This window comes from Mya arenaria, chromosome 8 (assembly GCF_026914265.1).
Source record: "Mya arenaria isolate MELC-2E11 chromosome 8, ASM2691426v1".
In the NCBI taxonomy this organism is placed as follows: Eukaryota; Metazoa; Mollusca; class Bivalvia; order Myida; family Myidae; genus Mya; species Mya arenaria.
The window spans coordinates 26,754,955-26,770,649 of record NC_069129.1 but is presented as its reverse complement, the minus strand read 5'-3'; the positions used below and the strand labels follow the sequence as shown (position 1 = coordinate 26,770,649).

Genomic DNA, 15,695 nt, shown 5'->3' with positions numbered 1-15,695 from the left:
ATGAAACAAAGTGTTAATGTAGTATTTCGGTCCTAAAAATAGAACTCACAGTTCTCAAAATGTGTTTCATTTCTGTCGCTATAATTTGCATATTTTTTTTTTTCAACTTTGGCACTGATTATGTTATCAAACGTACAGTTCAGAAAGTGTATCGCATATTTGTATTTTATCAGGTTTAAAGAAGTATATTTGCACCTAATTGCCTTTAAAGAGACAGACTATATCAACAACTTATTAAAATAGTAAAATAGAAAATAGATAATTTTCACCTGGTACAATTATAAAAAAAAAAACGAAACTTAACTTAAACTAATCTCTTGTTTCGACCAAAGACCCTCATAAACTCTTTAACCAAAAATGCATTTTTTTCCGAAATTATTTAAAAAAAAATTGGCAGTGAAAAATTATTACAAAGTTTAGATTAACTAGAAATGTCTACTTCTTTCTTGGTAAATATTTTATTTGAATAATTTCTTATGTCAAGATTACGATTTTAGAGTGTGACTGGCTGTATAGAAACTTGTTCCTGGAGAGAATCAAAGCTGTCAAACAGATCGATGCTTTAATCAGTTCAAACGATAAAGTCAAGATCTAATTAAAAAACAATGTTCAGTTATTTCAACACTGCCTTGTGTTTATAACTACTGTGTGCAAATATACTAAGCATGTTCTTCAATCAGTTAAACAAAGCATCATCCTACAGCTGTTTTGCGCTGAGCAGACGGTCAAATTGAACCCTGACATAGGTGGCCTCGAAAAGTAAGTTTCATCTCTTCAAAGGGTTTCATTTGTCATTGCAACATTCTTGCTCGAGTATTTCAAAGCTAAATTTAATTGGTCATTTTAAGTGAAACCAATGAAAACTGAACATGTACACATGCTATGTCGGGGTTTGAGCTCGCCTCTTCAGTAGTTAGTTCCACATGATACGTAAAAATAGCAGTGTCTTTGATGTGTGAATAATGACGACGACTGACTGGCTAAAGATGTAAAAATGCCCTTGATTTGAAATTCACCAGGGTGGATCTGGGAGGAGTTAAAGCCTTGATCAATCAATGCTTCAATACTTTGAAAGGCTATGTTTATTAACTAACTATCTTAACAAGCAACCCTGACCCATTAACAAACAAGCAAAAACGCTTTATTTGATCAAGTCACAAAAGAGATTCCTGCCTCATGACATAATTATGCCAAAAAAGTCAAGGCCCATATAATGGCTCAAATTAATGATGCAACTTAAGTTACTCTGTATTTACTTAGCTAAGTATGTAAGCAAGACAGAGTCCGATTAAATACTCCAAAAGATAAGTTATCAAACGAAACCTCGATTAACAAAGATACTCCTGTCCTGACCTGACACAAATATCTTAAGCACTTAAAAGGCCAGGACTATTAAATTTCAGACTTCACACTTATTCGATATGACTTGAAATGTATTCACTACATGAACTTAATGACAAAAGGTTGTCCTCAAGTTCAAATTGCAGACATTTACAATTAAGCCAGTGTCTTAAAAAGCATTTAAGGGAAGGGTGATTTCATTTAGGATCTCATAAACGAAATTCGTTATCAATTTGGTACAGCTTAGAATAAAAAGTGAGGTCGATATGATCAGATATTTGTACGTGTCAAAAAGAGCGTTGTCCTTTTTATACTTTTTTTAAATGATTTTTTTTTATATCAATTTAGTACAGCTTAGATTTGTAAGACAGTACAGATGATGATCAGATATTTGTACGTGTCAAATATAACGTTGTCCCTTTTCACTTTTTTTGAAATGGCATTTTAATAAAACAAACAAACTGAACATTCTTTCAGCATGATTGTAAGTTCTCTAAGTATATTTGAGAGGCCAACGAAGAGAAATATCTTATTTGTGACAAGACCCAATCTCAGACTTTCTTGGGTAAGACCGACAATAGAAGTGGTTGCAATGCACATCAGGTATGTGTAAATACAGTCATCATGTCTTTTTTCCGCTATTGCTTCTAATGTCTTTAATTTGTTAAACAAACCATCGAAATTTTCAGCGTATAAATTTTTTTCCTGTTCACATCAACCTACCAAATAGTCTTCTTCACAGTAGACCTTCCCGTGTACATTGTAAAACGCCTTCCCCCGTAACGTTCGACCTGCAAAAAAACATTTGAAATGTAAAATAATTATTTTTAAAATCCAATAGGAAGATCAATTCCCTTTAAGAACACTAATAAAATAAGAACACCATGGGGTGAACACCAAGCTCGTCTGGATTTTTTTCAGTCAAACAAGGGACATAATAAACTCAACAATTATTGAAACAAGAGTTATGGTCCTTATAAGGTATGTATTATGTCTCTGGCAAAATGTTTACCAATTTTCATTTGAAAATCTTCACCTTATGAGTATTTGCACAACGATGCCATCAACAACGTCAATCACTTGTCATCAATGCTATGACAATACCTTATGCTTTTTTTTTCCTAAAAAAATGGATGAGCTAATAATTCAACAGAATAATTACTTGTTTAAGTGATATAATAAATTAAGTATATCTTACACACAGTAAAGTAAAAATTTACACTTGTGGCTTTGAGCATTAATTACTCATGAAATATATTTTTTGAGGTGCAGTTCTAACTGAACCGTACGCAACATTTCACTGAATTTACAATCAATTATCCTTTATTAAGTTCTGCATTGCATCAGCAGTAAATTATTCAACATTTTGAACTATTTAAATTGTCGGCTTGTTGGCACTCAATACTTCATACCTATCAAGCTTGAAATGATTCAACAACCCCAGTTCACTTAACAAGCTTATTAGGAGTAATTTTCAACATTAAAATAATTTCACGAAAACATACAAACCAGGTAATTAGCAATTAGAAAGAAAGATATCGAGATTTTATCTATTTTAAGTTTTTTAACATTATTGTTAAAATTACATTAAACATTCACCTTTCTAAAAAAAAAATAGGGGGAAATTTTGTTTTAAGATATAACAAAAGCTTAAGAGATAGAAGATTTTAATGAGTTACCGGTAAGTATTCATAAGTTCTTTGTTAGGCCTAAAAAAATGGTTTGGTTAGGGTTACATCCTTTTCAAAAATATAAGGTAGGGTAGGTTTTTTTATTTTTTATTTTTATAAGGCTTTATATAAAAATGTAATTTTCATCATTGGAGAATGGTGTTAAAGTCATCTTCTGTATAAGCATTTAAGGTTTTAAACTACATATTGAAAAGCAATAAAAAAAAATCTTTTTTTTTTCAAACATTAGGGTCAGCGACTATTCCTAGGGTCAGGTTACCTGAACCAAAAGTATTCTTTTTAGGCCTAAAAACACTATAAAACATAAGTTGAAATAAATAATAGGATAATTATAGACACTTAAGTCAGCGAACAAATTGGAAAACAGAGATAGTAAAATTAATAACATTATTGCTGTTACAATAAATTGGAACTCTTAGTAATAATTGTGCCGCATTGTGGAAATTATTGCTTGTTTCATCTACGCAGATAATCGATTGTTTCGTAAGCCCAATGAAGGACGCCAATTCAGGAGAAAATGTAAGCGATGTTAATCGCTCATTGTGTACACAAAGATCTTTACAAGTACTTTTTGATGGCACTTAACATATTGGACTGGTATTTAATAAAAAGAAATGCAGACTCATATTGTGCCAATTTATTTGCTGAAATATATTTAAGAAAGAAGAATACGTTGAAAATCCATTTTTCGATCAAGTTGTTAGACATTAAGTATGCGAGATAGTCTACAGAGGGCCTTTAAATGAAAAAAAATGTTGAAAATAAATACTAGGGAAAATGACAGTCCATAAAATACATTTTAAAGTAGGCATTTCAACATTAGACACTTAAATTGATCATAAATGCTTTATAATGCCTTCATATATTATTTAAACTGTTCTTCACACGAACATCTTTTTCAATGCGTTAATCAATGTTGTCAATAATGTTTTCATAAGAGAATTCGATATAAAAATTTACGACCAAATAAAGAATGATTTTTTAAAAGAAATTTCACTTTTGTCGTTTCTGCTGCAATTTTTTTTACATTAAGTTATTATTGAACAAATGAAGAACTAGAATTTTATAAATTAACCCATTTTTTAATAATTTGTGGCGTAAAAAATTCTATACCAATGGTACACAGGCCTGGAATGCAATAACTCATCACTTAGACTTTTCAAATAACCCATATCGTTCATATTAATTTTCACTGCTTGTAATACCCATTTACAAGTTCTTGTACTTCGGAGTGTATAATTTCAAATCAATCAGTAAAAACATGTCTAGCTGTTCAGGAATTTCAACAATCGAATAAAAGTATTGTATTCTTATCCGAGCTGCCTGTCTATGGTTTATTATTCTGATTTAAGCTATTAATCTGTCCAGGTTTTAACAAAGAGATATGCGATCAAAATATTTGACAGTGTAAATAAGTACAGTATTTCAACATGCTATTTAACAATCAAGAGTACTTCTATTTTTGAAAATAAATCTGAATTTATTTATATAAGTGCATATCTTTCTATATCATACATGTATATATTTAGTTGTATCAACATGCATATTAAAGTCAAAGAAAAACATATAAGTGCTGAATTATTTATATAATATTATGACTCAATGTTATTTAAAAAAAAAAGTAAAAAAATAATAAAAAATAGCAGTTTGCTTATATAAATTACTTCTTGTTGGCAATTATGTTTTTTCCAAAGGGCATCGCATGGCAGTATTTTTCAAGGTATTTTTATAGGTATAATCATTTTATTCTATTTTTGGACAAATGGGATGGAAGTATTTTTTTTTAGTATTCTACTTTTATTTTAATTATCGATTGATGTTTTATTTGGTATTCTTATTGGTTGAATCGGCAACAATTTTATTGGTCATTCAAGTTGTTACATTTAGTTCATCTTATTATTCATTACGTCCCTGGACTGCCTCATTCAACCAGACGCTTTCCCATTTCTTACGCATACACATATTCAGAGATAGAAGCAAAGATAATCAGAGATAGAAGAAAAGATTATTAAACGAGCTGAGGTCAATAAGGCGTCGCTTTGTCAGTTACAAAATTTAAACCATTATACATGTTATCATTTATTTGGACGTCTTAATGAAAATTAATCCTTCATCTGGCTATCCCCAATTTGAATGATAAAATGTTCATAAATTACAGACCTCAAAATAAACAATAAAAATCAATTATTACCCGAAAATCAGCTTCCACTATGACATTACGTCACATCTTTTTTTTAAACCATTTATTTTGGTAAACAAGAGGCCCAAAAGGGCCTATGCTCTACTGGCATGGCTTTTGTGGTCATATCAATCCAGAGCATGTATGTATGGGTAAAAGGCAACAGACATATAGTTTATGTCTTGTGTTTGGGTTACCTGAAAACGTAGCACGTTCAACATCTGAGCCCAGAAAGTATTGTAAGCAGATTAGTTGCATGAACTATTTTAATATGTGCCAAGTAAAAGTCATCTGACAAAAAAAATGCTTTCAAAACTGTACTCATAGTAAAATTTTCTGTAGTTTTAAAAGTTAAAAAAAGTTGGTCAAAAGGTCAAAGTCAAGGGCATCCTAGGACAACATTGATCAATTTGAACAAACATTCACAACCAATTGTGCTGAGATGGATGCACGAACACACAAAAAGATTTTCAAACCTTTCCAGATTTACGTTTACCAAACCTGTGAACCCTGGGTGTGGCCAGTAATGACACCAGGTGCATAACTTAAACATTCACAACCAATTTTGTTAAGATGAATGTGCAAACTACAGAACTTAAAGCTAAAAAATGGCCTTTGGGCTTTCAACAAGAACAAGTCAGAGTAATTCACAAAATCAACTGCAGAAGCAAAAAGCAAATTGTCTCTCAAAATCCTAGACTTGCAAATTGTCTCCCTTAACTCTAGACTTGAATTAACATATACATGTAAACTTGGCTAAAAATAGAATTCGCTCATGCAGACCTGGCAATAGAAAGCATTTCTTTAAAACTTTCATGGCCCATAATCTAGGCATTCATGGGCGGATCTTGCTGGTTTTCGAAAGGAACCAAGCTTTAATGGATATCTAGATACTGTACAAGTTTCATCGAGATATAATCAAAACTGAAGACTGTATCGTGTTCACAACCAATTGTTTACACAATAGCATTTTTTTATACTATCAAGGGCCATAATCTAGGCATGCATCGGCGGATCTGGCTGGTTTTCGAAAGGAACCGAGCTCTAATGGATATCTAGATACTGTACAAGTTTCATCGAGATACAATCAAAACTGAAGACTGTATCGTGCTCACAAGCAATTGTTTACAGACGCACGACCGCATGGACGCACGGATGCACATACTACGTACACATTACCATCGCATAAGCTCTTCTGGCCATTGGCCAGTAGAGCTAAAAACATAGTAATAAATAGTTTGTTTATATATTTTTGGTCTTATAAAGAATATTAGTGTTGAGCACAAAATGCCTTGCGAATGCCTCTATATTTAAGAATTTATACATGTGCGAGCTTCTTAATTACTCACTTAAAAAAACAATTACTGACTAAATACGGCAGATGTCTTTGTCATGATTAAACTTGAATCCTACAAGTAATTCCATTGGCACTTAATAAACCTTTAACCATTCCTTAAAACAAATTTGAATTAGTTTAATGATAGCATCAAATATATGTATGCCAATTAACAAGCTAACCTCATTGTAATGAAACATTTTTTTACCAAAAATACATGCAAACAAGATGTAAGTAATGCAAAAACCACAAAAAAATTCAGACCAAAGAAAAAAAAAAATCCTATGACATATCCTGTTTACATAGCGTAATTAATTGCAATAAAACCTTCAAATCAAAATACAGAGTTTTTCTTACATTTTTGTGGTCAAATGCATTCAAATTGTGGGACTAAATACACAATGCAATCGCCAGCATGCCAAATATTTAAAATACAAAAACTTAAAAGAAATATATTTTTCAAGATAATTGATTGATGAGACATTAAAATTGTCACAAAGCATCATATTTAAACATATTTGAATGCTTACCAAGTAACACTATTTTTCACCTTATTTTTATTGTTTTGATCAAAATTTATACTGACAGCGTCCCTAGTAGCCGAAATAAGCACAATTAAATCTTAATTCGACAAAGCTTGCCTTGTGCCCCATTTTCTTAAGCCAAACAAAAATGCAAAGGTTTGCCCTTTTTATTTATTTTGAAGGTGCATCTCTAAAAGGATATGACACTTGGGCAATGACACTTCCTTTTATTAAAGAAACAGACAAACTAACAAAACTAGAATAGATTTCCAAAAAAGGAATGTGTCGCCTGTCTGGTGTGCCCATCATTTTGACAATTCAAGGGCCAGAATGAAAATAACAATCTGACTGGTTATCAAACTCAGTCAACATATAATGCAAATGAGCATAGCTGCCAAATTTCGTAAAAATTTGAGAAGACATGTCAAAATTAGAGATAAGAAAAATAAGTGTTACCATGTATCTGCTGCTTGTTTTGCAGGCAGCACAAAAAAGGCAAAAATACATGTCACACATTTATATAATACTGACCACAAGAGGTGCATGTGAAACATTTTGTGTGGTAGAGGTTTCCCATGGCTTGACACGCATCACCAGATCCATACACGCTCTCCTTGCAGCTCGAACATTGACCTGAAAATGACAATGACAAATATGAATGCTAGAAATATTGGGATTTATCAGTCGTTGTTATATTTTCCTTTTCCTATTAACAATGTTAGAGTTAATTTACAAGAAGTAAGATTTTAATGATTAAGAATGGGCAGAGTGAGCGTAGTGAACAAGCCCTTCTTAATCATTAAGATATTACTTGGGGTCATCTAACTGCCTTAGAATACAAACTCTTCAGCTGACACATTGTAAACGCAAAATGTGATGCGTGGAGTGTGAATAGGATGAGTGGCAGTAAAGGCGGATCTTTTAACATCCGCCAAAGCTTAAAAAATGTTCTTAATGATTAAGCATAAGTACTTAATGGATACCTATCTGTTAATTCATTGGCTGAGAATGTAGGTTGTATTATAAACGAGGTTAAAAACAAACATTTTTAACTGCATCGGTATTGCATGTTAAATAAGTGCCCCATTACGCTACTTCAAGAACACTGACCGAAAAAAAACAATCGCAAATACGAACCTAAGACAAATGGCAACTTCCTTGCCCGATGATTATAAAAATTACCATCAACCTTGGGAGTAAAATACAAATCTTATTTGAACAGGCTTTAAAATATTTTATTTAACCCTTTGCATGCTGGGTAAATTGTCGTCTGCTCTAAAATGTCGTCTGGTTTATTCTAAATTTCTTTCAATTTACTTAAAACTTTGGGGATATATTGACTGAGTGGCAAACAGCTTGGAACCTGACCAGGCGCCGAGTTACTCGGCGTCTGGTCTGGTTCCAAGCTGTTTGCAAAGCCTTTAAAATCGCCATCAGCAGCCTAAGGGTTAAAGGCCAATTTTAATCAGCAACATTTTTAGTTCGACATTCCCACTTATTTAGAGCTTTATATATGTTTATTAAAGGCTTAAATCTTCGAAGGGGGAAAACCGTTGAGGAAGAATGAAACCTTTATTTACAGAGCTTCTGAACGCCTGACATTATTTGTTGGGCTGCTGCAAAAGTGGTTCAATTGCTCAAAATCATCTTACAAGATAGATCTTTTTTGCGTTCACCGATCAATAATTGTAATGTTTTCAGTGCCTACTGATACATTTATTCCATGTCTGGCCTAACAATGAAGCACTGTGCCGGATACAGGATATCAGACAAGGGGATACAAGATATCAGACGAAACCAGGAAATTCCATGCTTCTTGACAATATAATTACAAGCATTAAAACCGGGTCTAGACCAGTATGCAGACATCTTGTATTTACTTTTCAATTTCTTCAAATATTTCCGCAACTGCAACAAAACTCAGGGAGTCAACCTGACGATTTACCCCTTTTCAAACACTGTAATAAATGTCAACTTCGGTACAATGCGAGGTATGCCCTTCATTGTTGACGCGACTGAAGACAAACCTATTTTAACCCCAAAATCAATGTCAAAAAACAATTTTCTCCATACAATAACCAGTCTGCAGTCACTGAAGTGTAAATGGGGGGAAAAGGTTCGCAAAATATGAAATGCAGCGTGAATGATTTACTCGCTTTCCAATTGTTAAAATTGTTTTCGAAATCCAAATAAACCGAACTATTCTTGTCCTTTATCGCTCAGGCCTATCTGACAATTTTATTGTCACTTATAATTGACCAGAAGCTACTGATAACACCATCATTAACAATTTACAAGATATTATCTTTTTGATGATGTTCATCTTCTATTTCATGCTTACATGAACTGCAGTGGTCAAATTGGGCGATAATATATGACAAGCTATAATAATCATCAGTGGACATTATTTTGGCTCGACAAAATCAAGGTTTTATTAAAGAAATGGACAAATGCACCAGCAGAGAATTGTAACCACGCCCCCCCCAGGTATACCGTGGATAGCTGGGGATATGGGCTGTGTTTTTACCTTCCAGGTGTCTCTGCAGTGCCAGGTGTATGCAGTGATTTTGTCTTCGGGTCAAAGATAGTTGGGGATGGGCCTTACCTAGGGTCCCTGGGGGGTGCGGGGGCATTTGGTGGGGATTTTACCAGCAGTTTGTCCCCACAGGGCAGTGATTTTTCCCAGGCTTGGCTGGACCGAAAGTCAATGTCCCAGCTATTCCCCTGACCTGGGGGGGGGGGGGGGGGGAGGGGGGGATGTGGTCACAATCAACGGAAACATCCAATAAATATTTTCATACCATATAAACCTGGGCACATGTGTACATCTTTGTTTCCATTTTAAATAAAATATAAAAAGTCCTCCGAAACAAAATCTTCAGAAACTTGAATGACATTAAAACATTTCAATGTTCAAACTTCAACATTAAAGGGATTCTTTCATATTTTGTAGGGTTGGATATCAAAAATAATAATTTCTATGAAATTTGATGACATGCTTGTTACCATGATAAATATCATCTAAAATTTAAATATGGTCAAAAATTGTTAAAAAAATGTAACCAAGTGTTTATTTTGCCCAAAAGCTTTACCTTGTTACGCTATTATAATTTCATTATTTAAGGCTTTGTTTTACAAAATCATGCTCTGAATAAGTATCCCGAAATTTCTGTATGGTTAAGTCCATAACAATAAATGTAAATTATCAAAATTTCAACAAAATCGTTGCCAACATTAAATCTGTGATTTATGATCGAGTGCCTTTAAATATTCAAACATAAAAGTCAATGTGGGACAATGGGGAAATGCATTTTAAACATCCGAACACAAACAAGCCACAAATATGTTAAGGAACATTTTTAATCATGTAAAAAGATACTGTTGTAAAACACATAACAACTGCTATCAAAATGGGAATACATCTTTCTTCTGTGACTGAAATTCATTATTCATAATGGCTTAAATACAATTTAAAGCGATGATTATCCATGCCTGACAGATCAAACCAGCAGATGCAGTTTCTTTAAATCTTTTTATCTTTAAATCAGTTTCCCCTTTTACACCTGAAGGCCTGAAAAAAATTGTTTGTTTAGGGTAACATTCCCAAAATTATTAGGTACAGTAGGTAGGGATTTTTCTGTTTTAAATTCCATATATACTTTGTCAAGATAATTTTCTTGCAAAAAGGCCACTTTATCTTCCAAATTCGATCATATATATTACTGTAGTTTAAATGGTGCTTTATAATAAAATTAAATCTCTGTCAAAAATCATTTTATTATTTTTAGAAATACTATAATGGTCGGCGGCTTTTATCTAAGGTAGGGTCGGGTTAACCTAAACAGCCTTAAGTAAAAGGTAACACATGTGCACACAAATGCTTAGATTTATCTTGTATCTCTTTTTCCAAATTTTGAAAAATGTTGTAACTACTGATTCAATTTCTATCCTATACGCTGTTTTTGCGTAACGCGTTTTAACCAAAGTCTTTGTAACAAACACAGATGTGTCAAAACACAATGCATTCATTCAAATTAAAGTTTTCATGGACCCACTATCTGATCTTTTCACTTCATAAATTTTAAGGATAAAAAAAGCGTATACACACAAGACTATTCCTTTAAAGCTTTTCATAAATAAATCGTGCCGGCATGCGAAAGGGCAAAAAACCAACTGACGCCCAATCAAAAAAAAACATTCGTCTTCAGTAAACTAAACCAAAGTACACTTAATAGAGACACAAATAGAGAAGCAAGTGAAATTCTATAAATTCTGTCGAACGGATTAGAATTTGTAACAATCAAATTCTTTTGAGTTCATACAATTTTAGGAATCTTATCAAATTTATGTACAATAAAAAAGAATAGAATTTAAGGGCCCATAGTTTGAATAGCTCTTAAAACGTTCAAAACTGCAACTGAATAAAATGCGTTTGCTTTTGTGAGCCTTTGTACAAATGGCCATCCCGATTTTGTCAAGTTTTTCAACAGCGTCTTAAAATTATTTTGTCGGCAAACATTGCGTTAAAAGCATACTTATGTGACCATAGCAACAGAGCGTGTCTATCGCATTTTGGCGATGATTCATTATGTTAACAAACATTGGTAACTTTCAAAGATTTGAGGAATGAATAACAACATTTCAAATCTTCACCCTGTAATGAGGTCAAGACTGGAATTCATTTTGATTTTTAAATTTTCGAGTGTAGATAAAACATGTGGATTATCAAGTACTGTTTGAACAAGTACATTAAGAGGATAAGGACGATTCCAAAGGTCTTATCCACACAATTCACTAACTGATAACAAGTATTTAAGCCGATATATCAGCATATTCTACCATATTCAACATTAAACAGGCCACCAATTGTTCTTGCTGATCTCATAAATACAGACATCTGAAAAGATAAAAACTTGCAAAACTGCAAAATATATCAATCAATGATGCATGACATGCAGACCGGTGATCATGACATTCAAGAGTGATTCTTTTTCAAATTTCACAGAGTGCATCCCTCGGGGACTCTTATATTTCACTACCATTGATCTGAGAGTTTAGACCTAAGCAATACTTATATATAATGTGCACATATTACTCAACAAGAGCACCACTAAACAAGCGTAATTGCTCGCCTATTTTTTTTTTTAATTTAAAGACTTGACAAACAGAGTTATGGGCCTTGCTATAGTTTTTTGTTTGTTTTGTTGAGGAGCATTGACCTCTAAACAGTCAGCAAATGTTTAGTAATATTATAAAGTGGCAGTCATGAATATGTCGTTGAATGGTTTGGAAACAAATTGAACATTATATAAACCATGTTACAATCTTTCCTCTTTTTGCCAAAAAAAACACTATTTTTACCCTATCAAAGGGCTCCGCCACCCTTCCCTTTAAAGTGGAAAAAAAAATAAAGTGCATTCCATTTAGCATGCACATACTTAGGAATAACTTTATTATAGATATTAGGAAAAACAGTGAGGCCTACAATCAAGATTGGGCTGTCCTGGTTAAAAAAAATTGTTTGGTTAGGGTTACATCCTTTTCAAAAATAGGTAGGCTAGGTAGGCTTTTTTTTTCTTTTCTTTTTTATATTAGGTTTATATAAGAATGTCATTTTCATCATAGTGAAATGGTGTTAAAGTTATCTTCAGTGTAAGCAATTAAGGTTTTAAACTTTGAAAAGCAATTAAAAAAATAATTCAAAATTCAAACTCACTATAAAAATGGTAGGGTCGGCGCCTATTCCGTAGGTTGGGTCGGGTACCAACCCGAACCAAATGAATTTTTTTAGGCCTAAGCCAAATGAATCACTGGGACATAAGGGCTTTAGGTTTTGAAAATTCTGCAAATCTTATATGTCATAGCCCATATGAGCAGATTGTATAAAGTTAGTATAACCAAGGCCAGCGACTCATTCTTAACAATACAGAGTTATGCTAATGAAACATCTTTTGCTAATGATATATAAGATAAATCTCGACAAGGAAACATGTTTTGTGTGATGGTATTCAAGATATTATATTTACATATTAATCATGGTAATGACTTACACAGGGTGAATGTTCTGAAAGAATTATAAATTATGAGTAACAAAAACTAATGATATGTTTCAAAAGCAAAATACTGTGCTTTTAAGATTATTTAGTATCCACATCATTCAGCGCTTTAAATGATTAATTTTGTAAAATATGAGTCATCTTAAAGCGTTTAACAAAATCTGAATGTATTCATTATTTTTATTACCATAAATGTCCCCATTTTTTACGGATGAACTTAATTTCATGTAAATATTTCTTAAATCACATCAATAAGTATAAACTGTTTTCATAACCGCAGCTATAATAGAAGATGAAAAGGGGCTCATTATAAAATAATTTAATAGTGACTCATAGTTTCTTTAAAGTCTTTATCTATAATGTTGTGTTTACTAATTTAAGTGCTTATTCTTGCAATTACTATTATATTTTAGAATAGCTTGTCGCAACTCAGCCTTTTTTTTAATATTTTGTTTTAACACGTGAAAATACACACAAAAAACCTCCCACCCAAATCCTCCTGCATGTCTATTTTTTGCCAAAGATATCTAAACAAGAGCAAAACTGCTGCAGAGTGAAACACCATCCAACACTTGTAAAGTAATTTTATTTTCAGTTGTAAAAATGGCATCACTCAACATTTATTAAAGCCAGAGTTACGGATCTTGCTCTTTATGTTTGTATTGTCTCTAATAGTCAACATATGTACCAAGTTTCATTTCAATACAAAATAATGTTGAATTCAGTTATGGAGAAGGTTTTTGTACTAAAGGTGCCAACGAATATACCTCAACTTCCAGGGTAAGACAATGACTTCTTCGAAAAACAGACATCCTATAAAAGTATATATATAAAAAAATTTGGTTTCAAAATTCAGCAATTAATTTCCTTAGTTTCATGTTATGAGATGATATTTGTTAAACAGTGAACTGAGTATTCTCTAGGCCTTTATAACTATGACATGAATCACTACATTTTTTCTGATGAAACACCTTATTGTTTTAAAATAACAGTCCATTCTGTTATTCAGGGCTTAGAGCATTAATTACAGGTAAATACCAGACCAGATATTCACGGAAGAACTCGAATCATTCATGGTTCATTTTAAGCTACCTGTGTAAAAACCCACATCCATAGCGGAAACATGACAGAAGGCTGATAATTTTCGGCCATTTTTTTTTTTACAATCACCATGTTTTTCATAATAATCTATTCATTGCAAACAATTAATGCAAAATAAGACTGCTTTTGTGTGATCATTTTTTAGAGATTTCACGATTGAGGCCGATTTTGTGAGGTTTAATTTAAATTTCATGATGAGACTGGATTCACAACGATAATAAATCATCATCAGAGAGCAACACAACAAAAAATTGAATAATTATGTCAATGGGTTTTCAATTCACACCCTGTTATTTTGCGAAAACAGCCTAACGAAATTAAAACGATCAATAGTATGTGTATGTTTTTTTGCTATGTTCCAATATATCTTAAGTAATTAATAATTAATCTACATAATTATATATTACCAAGTCAATATTGTAAAGGCCATCCATGTGGACCTTTTTAAGAACATTATAGTATAAACAACACTCCTTCTTCCATAAATTATTGCACGCATCAACGATCATAGTAAAGGAGGAAAAAACAAATAGCAATTTAAAGAGCACGTACATAAATATATAATAGTAATTTAATAACTGGTAAATAGTGCATATATAATTAACAATACAAAATATGAAAGTAAATATGAAGGAAATCCCAAAACATCAATCAAGTTTCATTTCCTAGTGTCAGCATTTATTAAAACAGTGACAGTTTCACAAGCATTTTAACAAGGAGGGAATTGATTACATAAAGTCCCATACATAACAGCCGATCAGCCAGTTTAATTATTCATTTAGTGTGTCCCCCTAGGCAAAACAAGTCATTCAATTCAAAACTCATTTCTATTTCATGGTGGTTAAGGAACATCATTTTGCTATGATAAAATTTCAATTTGCATATATTAACACTAATTCACAGGCATTTTTTCGTGTCATAACTTCGAAAGACATGATGGATTACTATGTGATAACATGGTTATGAGAACAAAGCAAGTTCAAATATTTTGTGGCTGCAGTTTGTTGTTATACTTTTTTATCTTCTTGATCATTAAAAAAGTACCTGGAACAGTCTCATTCACCTTCTAAATTATAAAAACCATCAAATAATAAACGTATTGACTGAACATGAGAAATTTGTGGGTATTTCAATAAGCTGCATGTAAGCAATGCACTTTTAAATGTGTTTTTTTCTCATATTTGACAATGAGACTACATGGGTGAAAGTTTGAATTTTTCAAAATACTGAAAATAGGGTGTTTACATAGGGAAATGTCATTTTTACAATACATTCTATAGGATAAATATTTTCCAAAATACTGAATTCAGTATCAATACTGAAAACTTTCACCCATGGAGACAGTTTTTTAACCTTAAGGTGAATGGGGTCAGAGCCCTTGGATTGTGAAAAAAGCGGCAAAATGCCTTAAATTGTGAATTTACCATGGTATATTTAAAACAATGAAATAAGCCCCTTAAAGATCCT

The 15,695-nt window shown here is 32.4% G+C and overlaps 1 protein-coding gene across 2 annotated transcripts in view; it reads right to left on the bottom strand.

Moving 5' to 3' along the window:
• Positions 1–15,695, bottom strand: part of LOC128242857 (Wilms tumor protein 1-interacting protein homolog) — a 48,913-nt gene that overhangs the window by 17,809 nt on the left and 15,409 nt on the right. For both annotated transcript variants that reach the window (XM_052960240.1, XM_052960239.1), the window contains exons 2-3: positions 7,603–7,704; positions 2,065–2,132 (exon numbers count right to left, since the gene is read on the bottom strand). In XM_052960240.1, coding sequence (XP_052816200.1) covers positions 2,065–2,132; positions 7,603–7,704 — 170 coding nt within the window. The remainder of the gene's footprint in view (positions 1–2,064; positions 2,133–7,602; positions 7,705–15,695) is intronic.